Source organism: Dromiciops gliroides, chromosome 2 (genome assembly GCF_019393635.1).
Source record: "Dromiciops gliroides isolate mDroGli1 chromosome 2, mDroGli1.pri, whole genome shotgun sequence".
In the NCBI taxonomy this organism is placed as follows: domain Eukaryota; kingdom Metazoa; phylum Chordata; class Mammalia; order Microbiotheria; family Microbiotheriidae; genus Dromiciops; species Dromiciops gliroides.
In genome coordinates this window covers 541,758,588-541,780,059 of record NC_057862.1, presented here as the reverse complement: position 1 = coordinate 541,780,059, position 21,472 = coordinate 541,758,588, and the positions used below count along the sequence as shown (strand labels likewise).

At 48.9% G+C, this 21,472-nt stretch overlaps 1 protein-coding gene across 3 annotated transcripts; it reads right to left on the bottom strand.

Moving 5' to 3' along the window:
* Positions 1–2,506: 2,506 nt before the first annotated feature.
* On the bottom strand, positions 2,507–20,211 carry PDLIM2 (PDZ and LIM domain 2). 3 transcript variants are annotated; one of them, XM_043985482.1, is made up of 10 exons: positions 20,100–20,211; positions 17,777–17,871; positions 16,786–16,937; positions 13,792–13,858; positions 13,521–13,675; positions 13,247–13,325; positions 8,622–8,716; positions 8,162–8,307; positions 5,079–5,196; positions 2,507–3,460 (listed from the first exon to the last, which is right to left on the bottom strand). In XM_043985482.1, the coding sequence occupies exons 2-10, from the start codon at positions 17,867–17,869 to the stop codon at positions 3,283–3,285; spliced, it is 1,083 nt and encodes a 360-aa protein (XP_043841417.1). In that variant the 5' UTR covers positions 17,870–17,871; positions 20,100–20,211; the 3' UTR covers positions 2,507–3,282. The 3 variants fall into 3 exon arrangements, with proteins under 3 accessions (XP_043841417.1, XP_043841418.1, XP_043841420.1); XM_043985483.1 differs by lacking the exon at positions 2,507–3,460 and adding an exon at positions 3,862–3,973; XM_043985485.1 differs by lacking the exon at positions 2,507–3,460 and adding an exon at positions 4,457–4,791.
* Between the last annotated feature and the right edge of the window lie 1,261 nt (positions 20,212–21,472).

Sequence of the window (21,472 nt, the reverse complement as noted above, 5' to 3'; positions counted from 1 at the left end):
ACTGTGCATACCCTTTCACTCAGCTATACCATTGCTAGGCCAACACCCCCAAAAGATGAAAGAGGATTACCAAATATTATGTACAAAAATACGCATTGTATACAAAAATATGTATAAGCAGCTTTTTTTTTTTGAGATGGCAAAGAACTGGAAGCTAATTGGGGGATGGCTACCTCAGTTACGTGATATGAATGGAATAGAATACTATTGCTAGAAAGAAATGATGAAAGACACCGTTTTAACCCAAGCTGTGAAGACTTGTATGAACTGATTCAGAGTGAAACAAGTAACGCCAGAAGGAATGATTTATCCTAGAACGATATAAAAATGAACAATTTTGAAAGTCTTAAGGACTCTGACCAATGAAATGATCAAATAAGATTCCAGAGGACCAGTGATGAAGAATGCTACCCCCGCTTCTAACAGAGCCAAAAGACTAAACATGTAGAAAGAGAGACACATTTTTGGACATAGCCAGTTGGCACTGTTTTGCTTGACTATGCATATCTGTTACAAGGATTTTGTTTTTCATTCTTTTTCGTTGGGAGGAGAGAGGTGGGAGGGAAAAAACACAAATGCTTGTTAATTGAAAAAAAAATTTAAGAAAAGTCCCTTCTCTAAAAAACTGAGTGGGTTGGACCAAAGTATTTCTGAGGTTTAGGTCTCTTTCAGCTCTAAACCTATGATTGTATATATTGTCCATCTGGATTATAATATCTTTAAGTCAATAAATAATAAATGGACCAAAGAAGCCACTGTTAACCTTAATGGAAACATAAATCAGACCAGTCCTGGCTCCAAAACTGGGCCAACATGAGCTGTTTTTAGCTTGAATATTGGAGCTGGGGCTACCCTCTGAAAAAGGTCCTATCCTGCTACCGGAAGACTCAACCCAGGCCTCCCTTTCAAGGTTTTTAGTTCCAGCCTATCAGCTGACATGGGCCAGGGCCAGAGTGGTTACCTGGCATGGGGACTTTGGTTACCATAGCAAAGGAATGATACCAATGCCTCCTATGGATTAGATCTGAGCCTGTACCAATTAGTCTACACAATTCCCAGCAAATGGCTCATGTGAGAAATTCGATCCAGACTGTGGTTTCACCACAGCTCTCTCTCTGCCTAGAAAAAGAATGTGGGCTTATTTTACATAAATTTCAACCCTGTTTATATTTCCTGCAGTTTATACAGTTCCAAATAATTTTTACTGAATTCTCTCTCTCTCTCTCTCTCTCTCTCTCTCTCACTCACACACACACACACACACACACACACACACACACACGGTAACTGACTGCAAAGCCAGATATACTCAAAGACTTGGGGGTTTAATTCCTATCTGTGATGTGCACTACCTGTATAACTGAATGATTTCCTTAACTTCTCCATGGGTGGGCAATACTCTAAGATCATAAATGGAGAGTTTCCACACCGGGAATTCCCTGCTCTAATGAAATCATAGACCTAGACAAAAATAAACAAGTGTTAAATCAACTTTAATGAAGCCTGGCATACTGTCGTCTATGTGTGTGTGTTACATGTTATTATTTGGGGGGGGGGGGCGGGCAGTGAGGGTTAAATGACTTGCCCAAGGTCACACAGCTAGTACTTGTCAAATGTCTGAGATCAGATTTGAACTCAGGTCCTCCTGAATCCAGAGCCGGTGCTTTATCCACTGTGCCACCTAGTTGTGTGTTACATGTTAAACTTATATGTGCTAAATATTTGCTGTGTATACAGATATATGTTAAAGCTTATACATGTAGCATATATATATATTAAGCTTGTAAATTAGTAAGCTAAGACTAGCAATCTCAGTTTACCTTTCACTTAAAAATTTGTTCAGTAATTGCACATGTATAACCTATATGTGATTGCTTACCGCTTCAGGTGGAATGGGAGGGGAGGGAGGGAGGGATAGAGTTTACAACTCAAAACTTTAAGTAAAAATGTTTATTTTTTTCTTTAAAAAAAAGTTTGTTCAGTTGTATCCAAAACGTGATCCCGTTTGTGGTTTTCTCGGCAAAGATACTGGAATGGTTTTCCATTTCCTTCTCCAATCCATTTTACAGAGGAGAAAACAGAGGCAGAGTTAAGTGCCCAGGATCACAAAACTACTAAGTGTCTGAGGACAAATCTGAACTCAGGAAGAAGGGTCTTCCTGGTTTCAAGCCTATGGTCTATCCACTGTGCCACCTAGCTGCCCATTCACTTAAAAGTACTGAGGATAGATGGACAGATGGACAGATGGATGGATGGATGGATAATGTGCATGCATGCATACACAGAGACAAAATGACCAATCTTCACTCAAGTTTATGAGATTGTTGTCAGAGCACTTAATGCACAATTGAGACTGTATAAAATGCAGAGGCAGCATGACAGTGGCAAAAACACTTGACTTGGAGCCACGGGATATAGGTTCTGAGGCTGGGTCTTCCATTGACTCTTTTCCACAGCCACAGGCATCTCTGAGCCTCAGTTCCCTTAGTAAAAGGCTGACAGTAAGTCTTGTAACACTAGTTTATTAAGGAAATTGTAAACTTCAAAGTATGTTATATGAAGATGTATTATTTTTAAGACTATTAATGATTATTGATACATACACCCACGAGCCTGGTTCACCAACCGTCAGATTGGCCCCAGCATAGTTTGTCTGCAGACCCTCCCACCCATGGTTTTGACACCAACTTTCCCCTCCACTTTGAATGCCCTCTCTTCTCACATCTACCTTAGTTAGTGGTATCAAAAGGAAACCTATTTGTACTAAGGAACAAGAAGTACTCTTTCCATATGGTTTTGGGGGCCCGAGAGCCAACTGAGAGAGAATATTGGGAGGGAAGAGGGCCAAGAGGAAGATGGAGTATCATCTACTTTATTTATACATGTATATATATTTTCATATCTTTACACACATTTTTGCCTTGCACTATGACCCATTAAGCCCTCACCCTATGTATGACCTGGTATCTGGTGCATAGCCCATCTCACCCTGTGGCACAGTCCCCACCTTGTCAGGGAAAACAACCTTTTAAAGTCTCCAAGTGGGGCTTGACAGCTTGCCCTTACTGCCTATACCTGGAGACAGAGAGGGCCTGGCAGAAAAGAAAAATATTCCAACCCCTGAAATGGTCCCCAAACTCAGACCCCCCCCAAAAGCTCCCCAGATCCCACTACCCACCACCTCCTCTTCCATACAAGCTTCCCATTGGCAAGACACCCAGCAGAGTTCCTCAGACGAAAGGTGTGGGAGTAGGGGAGAGGAAAGAGATCCGGGAGGGTCCTTCAGGAGTGGGAGCTGAGGGCATGGAGGGCCGAGTAGCGCTGTCGGGCATGTTTCTCACAATACAACTCATCACCCACCCAGAAGTGGCCCCTCATCTTCAGATTTAGCCCACAGTCCAAACAGGTATAGCAGCCAGGGTGTCGATACCGCCCATCCTGTATCCGTACAGCCTGGTTCCTGCAGGGGGAGGGAGGAAGTGTTACTAACCAGTAACACCAACAATGCAGGAGGCAGTAAGCCAGATAAGGGTGATGTACCAGGAACCTAGTCTTCTAGGGACCAATCCAACAATGGGGTGGGGGAGAAGGAGGGTGAAAAAAATCAGAGGGAAAGATTGTTTGGAGGCCTGGTTCCTTTGCCCAAAGGGATCATCATGTCTGTCTATTGGCAGTAATCAGTAATGCCCAAATGGGAAACTCCTATCTCCTGGTAAATCTCAAAATTGATCTTTGCCTCCCTCTCCAAAATTTTCCAGGACTCACAATGGAGGACACCTGGCAACATCGACCTGGTCCATGCAAGGGCACAAACCCTGCCCCCGAAACACATACAAACATTGTCACAGACCCCCACATACCCCCTAGTGACCTTGAGACTTCAGAGAAATGAAAAGTAGTCCTCCTCCCCAAAAGGGTTAAGCAGAGCTTGAGGTGGGGACTGGGATGGTTTCTGGCTTATCGAATCCACTTTCTACCCCATTTGAGATGGGGATAAAGGAGGACAAGAGAGCACAGTAAGAAGGAATAGCTGTAAGTATTCTGAAGGAGAAGAAGAATTCAGAGATAAAGACCTTCAAAGAAAAAAAAGTACTTATTACCTTGCATATAAAGCTCTAGGGACTTAGACTATTCAGATTATTTTCATCTCTATTATTCCCTCCTCTGTTTTTTTTTTTGTTGTTGTTGTTTTTTTCCAGGGCAATGAGGGTTAAGTGACTTGCCCAGGGTCACACAGCTAGTAAGTGTCAAGTGTCCGAGGCCAGATTTGAATTTAGGTTCCCCTGAATCCAAGGCTGGTGCTTTATCCACTGCGCCACCTAGCTGCCCTCTCTTTGCTTTTTAAAGCCAATATGGCCCCAACAGACTTCTCTTACATTATTTTCATTCCCAAATTCTACGATCCGACTAAAATGGCTCTCTTGCTATCACTCACACATGACCACTCCATCTCCCATCTCTACAGCTTTGCACTGGTGGTCTCACGTGCCTGGAATTGCTCTCCTTCCTTATGGCCATCTCTTAGAATTCCTGGCTTCCTTCAAGATTTGACTCAGTGCCACCTTCTTTGGGAGGCCTGAGTTTCCCCAGCTGCAAGAGGTCTGTCTCAAAGGTTACCATTCAATGTCTGCATCTTGTATTCATTCCCTCGTGTATCTATTCTCTTCCCCATTAGACTGTGCACTCCTTGAGAACAGGGTCTGGCTTCTTGGCCTTCTTTTATCCCCAGGGCTTGGGATAGTGCTTGACACTTTAGTAAATGCTTGCCGATTGACTGATTAATCTACACCTCTGAAGGAGATGGAGAAGAGAAGGAAAGAGAGAAAAAAAAATAAGGTGATAAAGATGTTCCCTCAAAACTAAAACTTTCAGGGTTAAAAACTGGCCTCCCCAAACAAGTGGGTGTTTCTCCCGGCTTTGTCTCGCCCTGCCCCAAGCTCCAAGGCTAGGGACATCAAATGGCAGTTTTTAAGAGGCCCAAGTGGCACCCTGACTCTGTCGGGTACGAGTGCCTGTCCTCTCCCAGGATCACCGTTCTGTTCCCCCACCTACACTTCCCCAGCAGCAGCCACACTCACGTGATGTTGGTGTTGCACTTCTCACAGATGTGAAGCCTGGGTGGTGTGGTCTGGGTGGTGCTGGCTGGCCGGGAGCCCTGTGGACTCAGTGAGCTGGGCAGGTGAGCAGAAGTGCCATCTACAGAAGTCAGACAGTGCCACACTCACCCTCCAAACCAGAGAATTCCCCTTCACTTTCTAATGTTCCAAATCCACCTCCCCAAGGTCATTTACTTGAGCATTCAATCATATACATGAACCACCTTATGTTAATTGTTTTTCTTCTTGGCCTCCCTGAATGGCTCCACTTTGTACTCAAGGCTCTCAACAATCCCACCACAGTCTACATTTCCAGGCCCATCTTCTACGGCCCCTTTATTTGGAACCCTCCACCCTGGCCAGACCCCACAGAACTCCTAGTTCCCTGAATTTGCCTTTTACATTCCTTCCTCTTTGACTTTTGCTCTTGATATGACAGCCACCTGGATGCCCTCTCCCTTCCTCACCACCTGTAGGAATCTTACTTCTAATTCAAGGTTCAGCTCCAGTCCTCCCTATTCCACGAATCTCTCCTTAACCACCCAAGCCGAAAGCAAACTCCCCCACCTCTGACATCTTACAGTACCTGCTGTCGGAGCCCTCATTTGGCACTTAGCATATACAATTAACTCTGAGCATGTGGGTAATTACTGGTGGATAGAGATAGGAAAATGGACGGAAGCTGTGATTATATTGGTATAGGATGCTCTCGGAGAGCTGCCTAGAACAGGGCTTCACCTTTTTCTACTTGTGACCCCGTTTTGCCAGAGAAATTTTTTACATGATCCCAGATATATAGGTATATAAAATTGGTATACATAACCTTTTTCTGTAGCCAGATTTTTCATGACCTCCACATTCAGTTACTTGACCCCATATGGGGAAAGAGAATCAGTTCAGTTTTAGATCTATCTACTGAACATCCAGTTTGAGATATCTGAGAGGCAGCTGGAGATGTGAATGGGGGGGGGGGAGGGACAATGAGGGTTAAGTGACTTGACCAGGGTCACACAGCTAGTAAGTGTTAAGTGTCTGAGGCTGGATTTGAACTCAGGTCCTCCTGAATCCAGGGCCAGTGCTTTATCCACTGCCCCACCTAGTTGCCCCCAGGTGTGAAATTAAAGGGCAGTAAGAGGTTAAGGAAGAAAAGGTAGATTTGAGAGTCATTGGAAGTCAGTGGAAGCTGATGAGATCACCAAGTGTAGAATAGAGGGAGAAGAAAAGAGGGGCCCAGGACAGAACTATGGGACACCCACAGTTAGAGGGCTTGGCCTGGATGAGGATCTGGCACAGGAGAGATCGAGAATGAGCAGTCTGATGCATAGGAGAAGAACCAGGAGACAGGTGTGTTCCCAAAAAACTAGGGAAGAGAGTATTAAGGAGAAGAGGGTGATCACTAGTATCAAAGGCTGCAGAGAGATCAAGGAGAATGCAGATTGAGAAAAGACCACTGAGGGGCAGCTAGGTAGCGCAGTGGATAAAGCACCAAGTCCTGGATTCAGGAGGACCTGAGTTCAAATCCAGCATCAGACACTTGTCACTGTGTGACCCTGGGCAAGTTACTCAACCCTCATTATCACACAAGGAGAGAGAGAGAGAGAGAGAGAGAGAGAGAGAGAGAGAGAGAGAGAGAGAGAGAGAGAGAGAGAGAGAGAGAAAAAACCACTGGATTTGGCAACTAAGAGATCCCTGGTGACTGAGGAGAGAGACATTTCAGTAGAAATTATAAGGTTGAAAGTTGGGTTGTAAAGGGTTAGGGAATGAGAGGAGAGAAAGTAGAGGCACTTATTGCAGACAGCCTTCTCAAGGAGTCTGGCCATAAAGAGCTGAAGAGAAATAGAACAATAATTAGAAGGAACTGAAGGATCAAATGAGGGTTTTTTTTTTTAGGATGGGGAGATGTGGAAACGTTTGTCTGCGCTAAGGAAGGAGCCAGTAGACAGAGATGGAAGATAAATGATAGACTGGGAATGACAGAGGGGGCAGTCTGTTGGAGGAGATGGGACAGAATGAGATCACTTGTACAGGTAGAGGGTGGGCTAGCCTTGGTAAAGGCCACATCCTCCTATGAGTTAGGTAGCCAAAGGCATATGAGTGATGAAATGGAGAAGAGAGAAGAGGGAATTCATGGAGAATAGCCTCAAATTTTTCTATGAAATATAAGGCAAGGTCCTCAGCTTAGAGGGTAGGGGGATTGGGAGCCATGGTAGGCGTGAAGAGGGATGAAAATGTTTGGAAGAGCCACTATGGAGAATGGTGTAGTGAGTTGATGAAGGATTGTCTAGCAGTAGTGAGGGCCCATGAATCTGTAGTGGGCCCAGTTAGAACAGTCACATGATTTTCTCCACCTTCCTCAAGTAGCACGTATGTAGGTATGAAGGCTGCAGATGATGGGGTAATCAGGGCTGAGGCTTGGCAGAATTAAATCATCAATATAATCAGGGGTCAGGGACCCAAAGAAGAGGACAGTGTAGAGTTGAACAAGGAGTCAAGATGGATAAAAGAGCAGAGAGTAGCTAGTGCAGGCTGATGGCCTGGGAGAGAACCGAGGGGTCAAGGGATTATAAATCAAGAATTGTGTATGAAGAATAAGGGAATGGGGAGGAAGAGATGGAAAGTCAACCGATTATGTTCAGATGAGAGCATTTCTCAATTCGTAAATACAGAGGCGGTGCCTTTGTGGGTGATAAGCAAGATCAAGGGCATGACCATCTTTGTGTGTGGCTTTATTGGGGTGGAGGAATGGGTCACAGGAGGTGAGCAGATTGAGGAACCAAGTAGTTAGGATGTTTGAAGGAGAGTCGGAATGTATGCTGAAGTCCCCTAGGAGGAGGGCAGGAGGTGGGGAGGAGAGAAAAACTGTGAGTCAAATGTCAAACTCATTGAGGAAGGAAAGGGAATGACCTGGACATCTGTAGACAAGAGCTAGCAGGATTGTGACTGAATGGTAGATATGAATAACAACTTGAGTCAGATAAGATGTTTTCTACCTTTTCGTGCCCCTTGACACTTCCCCCATGGCTAGGGAGCCCCTCCCCAAACCTGAGGTCTTGCTCTGCCCTTACCTCTCTCCTCTGCCTCCAGTGCCTCCTGCAGCATCCTAAAGGAACTAGACTGCCTTGGAGCAGTCCGAGCCTCCAGATTCTCCTGTAACATCTTGAAGACCTCAGAATCTTCCTCTAGGTAGGGCCCTCCCCCTTCAAAGTCCACACTGCAGGGAATGAGGCAGGAATCAGAGCAGGGCTTATGTCAAGAAGTGATGGAAGTAGGGAGGAAATGGGGGGGGGGGTGTCCAAGGAGGCCTAAAGGCTGGAATGGTGACGGGGGGGGGGGGGACTGTCAAAGGGTCCCAAGCCATCATCCAGGAGAACTGCTTCAAGTGAATACCTCTACCCCACCCGAGCTCCTCCCAACCCTACCCCAGGATCCCCAGGCTCTAGCCTCCCTCTCCCAGCTGCTGTTTTCAGGCCAAGCCTCAGCTTCTTGGCCCCAGACATAGTCCTTCCCAAGGCTCAGCCCCCATACCTGCGTTTGGGGCTGGAGGATCGAGAACCTCGGAACCCCCCAGGGGAAGGCGGCAACACCCAGACAGCCGAGTCGCCAGCTCGGCCAAGCCCAGCCTGGAGGAAGAAAAGGAGAAGGAGGTGAGGGAGGAGCAGGAAGAGGATGGGTCAGCCAGGGCAGAACACACCCCCTTCTCCTATTCGGCCAGCTCCTTCTCCTACTAAACACTAGAGGGCGTGTCTTTCTCACTGACCAAGCAAACCGACATTCCTCAGGTGCTGGGAGGGGATGATCTTAGAGTAAGAGACTCAGAATGTCAGAGCTTGAGGGCACCTGGAACACTCTCTTTCATTTTACAAAGAGGGAAACTGAGGCCCAGATAAGGAAAATAAACTAGGGGGAGCAGTGGATAGAGCCCTGTACCTGGAGTCAGAAAGAGCTGAGTTCAAATCCAGTTTCAGACGTTTACTAGATGTGTGACCGTAGGCACATCATTTAACCTCAATCTGCCTCAGTTTCCTCAATTGTAAAATAATATAATAATAGCACCTACCTCCCAAGGTTGTTGTGAAGATGAATGAGATAATTGTAAAGTGTTTAACACGGTGCCTGGCATATAGCAAGTGTTTAATAAATACTTATTTCCTTCCTTCTTTCCCTTCTTCCTTCTGTCCTTCTGTCCCTCTCTCCTCCTTCCTTCCTTCTTTCTCTCCCTTTTCCCTCCTCCCTTCCTTCTCTCCCTCTTTCCTTCCTTCTTTTCCTCTTTTTCTCCCTCACTTATTCCTTCCCTCCTCTACCTTCTTTCTTCCCTCCTCTTCCTTCTTTCCTCCCTCCTCTGCCTTCTTTCCTTTCTTCCCTCCTTCCCTCCCGCCTTCCTTCTATTCACAGTGAGTAAGAGTCCACCCAGGTCTCTTGACTCCCAGTTCTAGGTACTTTCCACCTCTCTACACGCTCACTACTGATATCTCCAAAAAGGTCCCTCAATTTTGCTCTTAAGCTAGAAACCCAAGTGCTACAAATAGCAGGTTGCTACAATCCTTTCTCCCTTACAAAATATCTGTAGTTCAGATTTACTTCCCAAGCTGTAGGGCAAATCATTGCCTGCTTATCCCCTGTGAAAATGGCAGAGAGTCAACCAACTGGTATCAGTGTCCTAGAAGGTCAAGTTTGGAAGGGACCACTTTGTCTGGCCCCATTATTTCACAGATCATATCACAGAGCCAGAATTAGAAGCCAGTATCCTGACTGGGCCAAGGACCATTCATGGCCATAAGTTGCCTCTCAGATGCAGGTGAGAATCCTGGAGTGGTAACTCATTGGAACCTCACTCATTTTAGGGCTGCCAGCCCACCAAGAAGATGCCCAAGTTCTCTAGGGAAAAAGCCAAGATGAAAAGGACCTGGCTGTTGGCAGTGTCGAGGAAAGAAATAATGCCTCTGGAACACATATAGTTAAGTGACCACAGGCAAGTCATTTAACTGATCTGGCCTCAGTTTCCTCATCTGTAAAATACCTGCAGTACTTAACTTCACAGGGTTGTTGAGGGAAAAGAGGAGATCATTTTCACAAACTATAAATCACTGTGTAAATGACAGTTGTTGTTATTAAAAGAGAAAGAAGTAGAGATCGGGCTGGACCAGGGTGATCAGGCAAGGCTTCGAGAGGCTAGAAGGATGGGTAGGGTTTGAAAGAAGAGAACCCAATGATATTGCAAAGGAGAACAGTGAGAGAAGGAAAGATTTCCTGGAGGCGAAGAAAGAGATTTTGAGAGCTTAAGATTCAACTGATTTGGGAGGGGCCAGGGTAAGGAGAGAGAAGTGACAGTACCTCATCAAGTCAGCCCTTCAGACTACAGAACAGCTTTGGTCAAAGTCGTCATTGACAAAACCACTTCAACCTGAGACTCCTGATTAACTATGAGTTAAGACTCAAGATGATATGGAGCAATAGGGTACTGTGGGAATAGAGCTCTAGACTTGGGGTTAGGAAGACCCGAGTTCAAATTAGGACTTGGGCACTTGCTAGTAAAGTAAGTGACCCTGAAGTAGGTCATGATCTCTTGCTGCCTCAGTCTCCTCATTTGCAAAATGGGGAGGGGGGAGGGTTAGACTCCATTGGAGTGCTAACGTTTCTTCTGTCTCCAAATCTATGGTCCTGAGATCTCGTCTACCACTGAAATTTGACTTTTCTGAATCTACTAGGTGGATGTGGAGTCAGGAAGACCCGAGTTCAGATCCAGTCTCAGATGCTTGCCATCTGTGTGACCCTGAGCAAGTCACTTGACTTCTTACTGCCTGTGAAATAGGGATGAAAAGGGCACCTACCTCCCAGGGTTGTTGTGAGGATAAAATGAAATGATATTTGTAAAACACTTAGCCCAGTCCCTGACACTTAGTAGGTGCTTAATAAATGTGCATTTCCTTCCCTTTCCTCCCATTTTACCTCATCAGCAACACCTATAAGAAAGCTGCCTGGCTCCTTTCATACTGGTCTTTCTAAGCCCTGGATATGTGTAAAGCCAAAGCAGAAGCCTACTTTCAAATACATGGGATGGGTATAGAGAGAGGACACCCAAAAGTCTCTGTCCCTCCCTTAGCTGCCCAGTGAAAACTTCCCTTATAGGTTGAGTGTCTCAGAGTATAAATGGAAGGTCCCTTAGAGATCTAGTCCTGGTCCTCAGTTTCCAGAGAAGGAAACAAACACAGAGAGGGGAAGGGAGGGGATTTTGTTTATGGTGAATTGGTATCAAAGCTGAGGCTGGACTCCAGCTCTCCAGGATAACATACCAGAGCTCCTTCTACAGAAACACCCTACCACTCTTCTCTCCCACATTCAGGTAGAATTACAAGAAAGTGCCACAGACAGACTTTAACTTTAGAAACTAGGTCCTTGTAGGACACTAAGACCCAGGTCCTTAACTGGAACAACAATAACTATTTTTAATTAATGATGATGATGATAAATGCTAGCAAATTTATTCATACAGCACTTTAAGGTTTGCAAAGTGCTTTACAAATATCTCATTTGATCCTCATAACTCTGGGAGGCAGGTGCCATTATTATCCCCATTTTACGGGTTAGGAAACTGAGGAAAACAGAGGTTAAGTGACTTGTCCAGAGCCACAGAGCTAGTAAGTGTCTGGAGTAGGATTTGACTCAGGTCTTCCTAACTCCAAGTCCAGCCCTCTATCCACTATGCCACCATAAACTATGCCTGGGACAAGCAAACACTCTCCTCTATTGGAGAAAAGAGATAGGATATTGCCCCATGGGAAAAGAGGGAGACATTCCCACTCACCAAGAATACTAATTCCAGGGCACTACTGAAAAGCAGGATAGGACAGGACAGGATAGAAGTTCACCCCACCCCAGCCCATCAGAGAGCTTTCTATTTTAATTAATTATTCTTGGTAATGAGGTGCTAAGCTTTATGGTTCCTATATGGCTAAAGAACCACAAGTGTTAGTCTCTACATTTGTTGATATAAGACAAAGCTCTGATCGCCTCATCTTAGTTGAGGTTCTAGGACCCTAAGGCTCCAGCAGAGGTGTCTCCCTGAGACCTCCGTGAGGTAACCCTCTCCATACATCTCACCCCAGCTCACCTATCCAACCTTAGCTTCCATTTCTCCCTAATGGACAGCCTCCAACTTCTCTCAGACTGGCTTGCTCATTATCTCCCAACCTATAAGCTTCCGTGCTGCCTTTATTCCTGCTCTCCCCTCACACTTCCCACTACTCCGGTCCAAAATGTCTTCCTACTTCTCTTCACTCGGCTCTACTAAGCTTAATATAAAAACCTTGAAAAGAGAGACCACACCCTTCTGCTATACCCCTTACAGCCTCCTGTTGGGCATCACAGTGGGCATAATCAGTAATCAACCACTTGACCAATCAAACTTGGACTAATCAAACTTTTCTCACAAAAGCCTGGCCCTCCTGCCCCACCTTCCATCCCCAGAAGCCTTCTGGCCCAGGGGAGGCCAGCTCTGGGAGCTAGCAGCTAGACGCTACCCGCCTCACCCCAGCAGCTGGATACTATATGTCTCACCCCCAACAGCTGGGGTCCATCCCAATAGCACCCTTACCCTCCACTTAAGGGCGGCTTAAGCCATGACCTGGCATAAGTAGGATGATGCCAGGAGCTGTCTAACTGATTAAAAAATAGGGAAGTAGGATCAAAATGAGGAAGAACAAGCCTTGCAGTGGAGGGTGGGGAGTGCTGTGAGGGGGAGGGGGATACAACTTGGAACAGGGGAGGAATTTCTCAGGAGATGGAGGGGGAGCCAAAAGGGAAGCATCCCAACAACAGCAGCAAAACTATTTCACTCTCAGCCCAAGAGAAACACAAAAGGAGGGAGAGGAAGCCAGCAAGCGTGGGGGCTGAAGCTTTCGGGAATTGAGAAAACCGAAGGGAGGTGCTGAACAGCACTGGCACGAGAGAACCGATCCCGTGGGGGCCAAGCTGCTGGGAAACTATAACCAGCCCTCCACCTGTCAGTGGGAGACAGAACGCAGCAGGAGAGCATCTCCTCTTCCTCCAGAGGGCTGCCCCAGCCCCCCGGGGTCCCCTGCAGGCCCAGGCAGCACTGAAACAACCCCTGACTCCTTGTCCCCTGCATCCTGCCAACCCCACCTCCCCCTTACCTGCCGGCTACTAAGATGGCCCCGGGAGTTCAGGTGTTCAGAAGAAACAGAGGCTGGGGAATAGGACAAGCTCTGAAAACTGAAACAGAAAAAGAGAACTGTCTGACCCAGGTTCCCTTATCACAGGCAGAGGTTAAGTAAGGACAATGGCCACCCATAGCCCCCTCCAAGAATCATGGGAGAAGGGGGTATCTGCTGGTAACTAAAACAACAGAGGTTTCCAGCCAGTTGAATGTGAAACTGGACCCTGGTGGCCCCATCTCCCAGCACTCACCTGCTGCTATTCACCACCTCTCCTGGCAAGGTGTGGGAGCTGGCGGGGGGTGGGGTGGAAAAAGAATTTCGGGATGGTGGAGGGCTGAGGGAAGCCGGACTGGAGTAAGAGGACCGTAGCGAGGTCTGGCTGTCAGTTCTGGTCCTCATGGGGTTCTGAAGGGAGAAAAGATTCCGTGAGGGAAGAAGCATTCCAGGCAAAGAGGACCCTTCAGAAGGACTCACAAGGTCCCTGTTGGCAGGACAAGGATGGGGAGAGTGGGATGTCTTACCTGGAAACAGGAAGCCAGTTCCAGAGAACTCCCACCATTGGTTTGGCCAGGAGAAGATGCCTGGGACCTGGGAAATGGGGGAAGAAAGAGAATGATGGGGAGGATCTTAAAATATCAAAGCCAGAGGCAGTCGGGTTAAGTGATTTGCCCAAGGGTCAGTGCTCTATCCATTGTGCCACCTAGCTGCCCCCACACATGGGCTCTTCAGGGTCACATATACCTAGAGCTGAAAGGGGATCTTAGAGGTTAAGTCCAACCCTCTCATTTTACAGATGAGGAAACTGAGACCCCAAACAGTAGAATGCTTTGCCCAAGGTCATGCAGGAAGGGCTAAGATCAAAACCCTCTCTTTTCACATCCTAGACCCTCTCCACAGTGCCACACAGTGTTTAGTCTGACCCTCAGCTAGAGGCCAAAGTGGTTGGTTTCTGCCTCTCTTTGCACTTTCACACTCAGCTTGCTTAGTAAGCATTTTGAGAGCAAGACTTGAGTTTGATTCACCTGTTTCTTTTTTTCAGCCCTGTGGGGTCTCTAACGCTGTACGGGGCTGCACAAATGTTGAATGTTAAATCCCCACATGTGCTTTGATTGATGTGACCCAGAAACTGAAATCGACTTTCCTGAGGTCACACAGCCAGTTAGTGACAGCTGGGCAGAGCCCAGGCCTCTCCTGATGGTCTTTCCTTCCCCTCCCTCGGTCCCAGGAGTGGGATTGCAAAGGAAGTAGGCTTGCCAGGGAGGGAGATACAGAAGAACCTCTACCTGTCATTCTTATCTGTAAGACAGGGATGCTAGAGGGGCAGCTAAGTGGCGCAGTGGATAGAGCACCGGCCCTGGAGTCAGGAGTACCTGGGTTCAAATCCGGCCTCAGACACTTAACACTTACTAGCTGTGTGACCCTGGGCAAGTCACTTGACCGCAACTGCCTCACTAAAAAAAAAAAAAAAAAAAAGACAGGGATGCTAGAACCCATCCTGTGAGGCTCATGTGCTGATTCTGAGGGTTGAATAAGACAACAAAGTAATTATGATAATAGCTAGTGTCGACAGGATGTTCTATGCTCTGTAAAGCACTTTACATGGATTTTCATTTGAGCCCTACGACAATCCTGGGAGGTAGGTACTATTATTACCCTCATTTTACAAGAGAGGAAACTGAGGCAGACAAAGGCCAAGTGACTTTTCCAGGGTCGCACAGCTAATAAGCATTTGAGGCAGGGTCTGAACTCAAGTCTTCCTGACTCCAAGTACACCCACTGTGCCACCTTGGCTACCTCTTAACATATGCAAAAGCAGTCGATGAAGTCTCCGATGCTTCCTAGATATGGGAGGGGGGGAGTGTTCCATAGGGCAGGTAATACCACTTCTCTTATCTCATCCCTGTTCTGGATACTCCTTCTAGAATCTTCCCTGGGCTTAGGAACTGGTCTTGAACCAAAAACTGGAAGTCTTTAAGGGGCCAGGAACTGGGCCAAGGATAAGGGATGGGGGGTGGGGTGTCCAAGAGGAGACTAGGAAGAGGTGGGAGGGGGAAGGAGGTGAGCCCTCCCCTGCCAGCACTGCCTTGTCCTAAGCACCACCACATAAATTCTTAGATGTCTGGCCACTCTGTGGGAAAGTTAAAAGAAACCTCATTTACCACTCCACATTCTAGCCTTTAGCCACTTAAGGGAAGGGGGAGAAGGGCAAATCAGGAAAGGGGGAGTTCAGGGCACTGAGCCCAGTGAAGAATACTTCCTCTGCCTTTTCTCTGAATCCCACACAAGTGAACCCCAAGACAGAGCACAGGGTGGAAGTGGGTTAGAAGAGCAGGGAGCTGCCTTCAGCAAGCAGGGGGGAATCAGCTGTGGAGGCCTTGACCTGCCAGGTGTTGCGTTGGAATCCTGAGGGACTCGGCCGCAGGCTTCCCAGCCATAGTGGGGACTGGAGGGGGAGGCCGGCTCATGTTCTCAACTCCCCCACCCCTCTTGGGCCTGTTGCCTGCTGTGGATTTTGGTCCTATTCCCAGATGCCATGAGGCCCTTCCCGTCCTCAGGAACCACTTCTGTAAACACTCACAGCCCAGAAAGGCATGAAGGAGTGGCTAAAGGAGACCAAGGATGGCAGCAGCAGAAGGTCATTGTGTGACCAAATTTGGCCACCCGATGCCAGTCTGCCCCCAGGGCACCAAAGTCCCTGGGGAGATTCGTGGCTTTGAGCACCATGAGAAGTAGAGGCAGAAAGGAATAGGCCTGTGCCCTCTCCGAATTGAGAAAAACCCAAGGAGACCATGACTCAGGCCAAAAGGAGCTCCTCCCACAGGTATCTCCTGGCTTGGGGATGTCTCTACATTCCTGGTCTCTGAGTCACTAGGACACCCAGCCCTACACAGCCACCTGTTTCCCCCATAACCCTTGCCTTCGGGCTCAACACCCCACCATAGCCACTGGCTCTACCTTGAACTTGGAAGGTGGTAACACCAAAGGCAAGGGAAGAGGGAAGAGAGATTCTGCACGGCAAAGGTAAAAAAGGGAGCAAAACCTTTGCAATTCAGATGCCCCAGCCTACAGTCCTGCCCGCTCCATCCTAGAGATGCCAGGGGGATCCCAGCTCAGGAGAGACACCAAACCACAGCTGCTTCCCTCTCACCCCTGAGGAGCCCACATGCCCCGCCCATGCTCACGCCCTGCACACTCCTAGGAACCAGTCAAACCTGGGCAACCAGGTGCCTGATGCCAACTCGCCCTGCCCTGCCCACAGCTGCACACCTAGATCGAGAGCACCCACCCTCTAGTGAGCTTATAGGAATAGAGGTGACCACCTAGGCTCCCTACCTCCTTCACCCTCTGACCAAAGGAGAGCCTAGGGCCCTAGTACTGCTTCTGCCCAGAATCTCACTCCTAATGCCCAATGAGGAATCCACTCCAAGCCTCATGGGAATCCTGAAGACCATGCCAGGGGTACTTGGGTAAGAGGAAGACACTAATCATTAAGTAAAGAGGGGCCCATTCACTACCTGTCCAGTTGCAACCGAAGAGGGGATGGGCTCAGCTTGATCTTATTCTGGGCCTCAGCGTGAAGCATGCTTCCCGCATTCTCCCCATTGATGGCCACAATGACATCCCCAGGTCGGAGGTCAGCAGCTTCAGCTTTCCCTCGCTCAGTCACCTTCAGAGGATGAGGAATCACGGGTCAGAAGTGACTGTTTAGCGTGTGTGTGTGTGTGGGGGGGTATTCCCTACCCTTCCCGGCAAAAAAAAAAAAAAAGAAAAAAGAAAAAACCCTAAAAATTTATCCCTAACATCTCCCACTGCCATATTCTGAACTTCTTATCCTTTCTAGGCATCCATCCCATGTCTCAGCTGACTTTAAAGAAATCCCCCACCCCCATCCCCACTCCCACAAATAAACTTCAACTGATAAGAGATAGTTACATTTCCATAGTAAGTTCCAGTACTGGAAAATCCTTCAAGGCCCCCCAAAGACCTAATTTCTAATGGTGAAATTTCAGACACAGTGATAGTTTTGGCCAATAGCCCCTTGAATGATTTGTAAATAGGACCACTCACCCTTATGCTCAGATTAGGGGGAGGGAGGATGGCACCAAAGGAGCTTCCATAGCAATAACCCTGATCTCTAGGCCTCTCACTGTAATAATCACCCCCAGATGGTTACCAGTGATTAGGGGGAAAGGGAAAAGAACAGGGCCTATAGTTAGACACTTGTAATTCCCTGGTAGCCTAAACCAAAACACTTCCCCCACACACCCTTTATTTCCATAGCAATAGCATCCTTCCCCTTCAATCACTCCCAGATACACAGTTTTTAAAAGTAGGTAATTAGGAGTAAGGGGGAAATGGACAATCAGGTGTCTGTTCTTGGTAATAATATCTAATTTTTATGGAGCACCTTGAGGACTGCCATGCACTTTACCCAAAATATCTCATTTGATCTTGGTGCTAATCTGCCCTCTATTCTTGCCCCCCCCCAAACCACCCCTTCCTTACCTTGGATACCACAATGGGCATGTGGAAGTCTCTGCCCCCCGTGATTCGGAAGCCCCAGGGCGCAGGCCCTATTACGTCCACAGTCAGTGCCATGTCTGAGACAGGAAAGAAATAAACGAGATGGGGGCTGGGGGAGGGGACAGTAATGGCCCAGCCACAAGGAACAATCACATAGAGGTTGTGGGGTAAGGGGAGAGGAAGTGACTAAACCCACTGCAGAGGAACAGTTTCACTTCTCCCCTCCCACCCCATGCTGGGAGGAGGTGATTGAATTCTCCCCCCCCCCCCCCCCCCCGCCCCAACCTTGTATCCGAAGAACTAGAGACTCCCAGGAAATCAGCTGCCCAAGGTAAGTGGGCTGGCATGTCTTGGAGAGTAGGTTGTGAGGGGTGGCAACCACCATGGGTTCCTCTCTCTTTCAGCACCCCATCATGCAGTACTGTCATGCCCTACAAGTATCTAAAACCCACAATATAGACAATTTCCTCCTGCCACTCCCACACTTCAGGAGGTAGGGGAAGAGGAAGAGGTGCTGAGTGAGCCCAGAGCTGGGGGACAGAAGCCCTAAAAGGTCAAAAAGGGTGTGTCTGCACACGCTCAGGTATGCAGGCTCATGTCTGCGCCCCTGCCTGCGTTCTGTGGACCCCTCACCTAGCAGGGATGGGATGCTGCACGAGAACCAAAGATGGTGTTGATGGTGTCCGAGTAAGATCAGGAAGGACCAGTATTTCTCAGATGAACAAGGACATGCCCCCACCACCTACCAACCCATGTCACTTACAGCAGCTGTTCTCTGGTTAAAAAAAAAAAAAAAGCCCAACGTGCCCCAAACACTCAATGTTTAGTGCTATCCAAGCTATGGGAAGTAACCTGCTCTTGGAGTCATCAGACAGGCCTGATGGCAGCGGGACTCTGGGTGCTCTGGGGTGGTGGCTGGCAGGACGAGGGAAGGGCATCCTTTCCTTCCTCTTCCCTTTCACTGGTCAAGGAAACTTTTCCAGCGGTCCTGCCCTTCAGAGACTTTCCTGAGCCTTCAGTCCCCAAGCTGGGATTGGGCAGGAAATGTCTATGCCAGTCTTGGGATACCACCCTGCCAGATACCCAGATAGGCTCCAGGCACCCTTCCTTGCATCCTGTCCACCCAGGCTGGAGCACTAACCCTTGCTAGAAGAAGAGTTGCTGACACAACCAGTGTAATCCCTGCCCCCCATAATTTCTCCCATGACCCTGGAGTGCCCGGCTTCTTTTTGAGAACACCAATACGAGATCCCTAAGAAGAAAGGAGTCCTACCTCACTCATTTCTTAGAACAACTTTCTTCGCCTACCTCTCCCACACACACACCCCTGACAATATCAAAGCACATTTCTCTAAGCTCCCGGCTCCCCTTCAGCCCTTGATCCGTTCTCTCGGCACCCCGCAGTGACTTCCTGACTTCACCTCACTTCATCTAGGCCCCACATCTTGCCGAGGAAGCTAAGGCAGTCGGGCTCATTATGACAGCATTCTTAAGGCAGCTGTGAGATACTGGGAAGGCACTCAGCTGGTCTCCAGACCTTTGAGCCGAGTGGACTCTGGCTCCTTGGCTCTGATCGGAGGAGCCAAACCTGACTTGCCGTTCACCTTCCCGGCTTTTCCCAATTAGGATGACTTCCCAGTGCTGGGGCCAAAGTACCTGGCAAGTTGGAACTGGGCTCTTCCTAGGAGAGAGGCTTCTACTCACCCAGAGGATGGGGAACAAGGTGTGGTGGGTTGAAGTGTCTGAGGAAAGAAGGGGAGGAATAGGAGAGAGGCCAAGAAGGAGGATGGAGATGGGGAGAACGACGAGGGGAGTCAGGGGCTGTGGAAGGGAGATGGGGGAAGTCTAGATGGAATGCAGGGATGAAAGATGAGGGTGGAGGGAGAGGTAGAAGAGTGCAGGGGTGAGGAGATGGGAGAACAGGGAGGAAGAAGAGGGGAAGAGGAGCAGGGGCGGGAGTCGGGGCAGGAGAGGGGGAGACCGCGGCAGAAGTGGCGACAGAATGGGGAGCGGGGAGCAGGAGAGGGAGGCTGGAGGCAGGTAGGGGACGAGGGCAAGAACGGAGAAAGGAAGGCAGGAGTGAGGAGATGGGGGCGGGAGAGGGCAGATGGGTTTTGGTAGCAAGGAGGGGCAGCCAGGATTACAGAGAGAAGAGAAAGGGTGCAGGAGGCAGAAGGCGCTGCGGGGGCCAGAAGACTGGAGACGCTGTGGAAAAGGAGGCCCACGGAGCGTCGGAGGCGAGGAGGGGGAACGGGGAAGGGGCAGGTGCTGGCACCCTAACCTGTACGGGCCGGGCCGTGCTCACCTGCCTGGCTGGGGCCGCCGGGGCCGCCAGTCCCCCGGCTACAAGGACCGGAGAGCAAATTGAGGAGAGACGGGGCAGCTGTTGCTCTCACCGCCGCCGCAGCTTGTCGACTCTAGGGAGAGCCCGCCTGGGGCTCCGGGAGGTGCCTCCGCCCATGTGATCCGGGGCCGCCCCTGTAGTGGCGAGCTGCGCCCCGAAGCCTCCTCCCAGACCAGCCAAAGCGCCGGGGTCGCTGCCCTCGGGGCTGTGGCCGAGTCTGCGGGGCGGAGCAGAGGGGCAGCCACGCCCCCCCATCCCACCTCTGCCCGGGGGCTTCTCCCCCGCCAGCCTTTCCAGCTAGTCCTCGGCCTCTGGGGCTGCGCTCCAGGAGGCGGATCGAACTCCTTCCGCGGACGCGGACGCCCACTCCTGGGCTTAAGCCCACCTCCGTCTCCCTCAGAAGACTGCCCTGGAACTAAAGACCCCGAATCTTCTCAGAAAACCCGAGTCTTCAAAGGCCTCCTTTCCCCCAGCCCCGCATTGTGTTCCCCAATCCTGCCTAGCTCACCTCCGCTTCCTCTCACCCCAGTGCACCTAAAACCAAGGCTGTCCGCGGTCTGATCTGCTCCTAGGACCGTCTGAGAGGGAAGGTGGGCTGTGAGGGCGGGCGGGTGTGCCTGGGCCCCCGGGTGTCTAGGCTACTATCTCCAGACCATTCTCAGATCTTCTGAAAAAGGAAGGGTTTGACGTGCTGGAGAAGGCTTGGAGTCTCCAAAGACCTGTTGCATTCCACTTCCACTGCTGACATTTACTGCTTGGGTGACCGTGGGCAAGTGACTTACACGCCTCTGAGCGTTTAAGTTGTTTCCTCAAGTGTTAAAAGAACAGCAATAATGCCTACCTCACAGGTAGGATCAAACGCTTACTCAGATAAAAAATTTTTTTCTTGCAAACCTTAAAACACATAGTAATGCCAACACTCCCCACTCCCTACTGCCTGTTAAGTCAATGGCCCCTCTAATGCCACTGATTGGACAGTTAGCTGGGGAGGGGAAAAGACTCATGATATTATGGAAGGGGACTTGAAGTCAGATGACACCAGAGACCTGGGTTCATTCCACCTCCCCCCACCCCTACACACACACACCCTCTCTAAAACTTAGGTGACTTTAGACAAGTCACTTAATTTTTCTGAGCCTCAGAGAGGGAATGATACTTGGCACTGCACAATGGGAATGTTACTTGGCACTTCCACACAGAATTGCTGTAGGAAAGTACTTTGTACAACCAGAGAAATGTGAGCCAATGGGAATTATCAGCAGCATGAGTCTGTCCATTGGAGGATCCTACATCACCGTCAGTCCTGGTTGTGCTGCCTGCTCCTTTCACTGAAG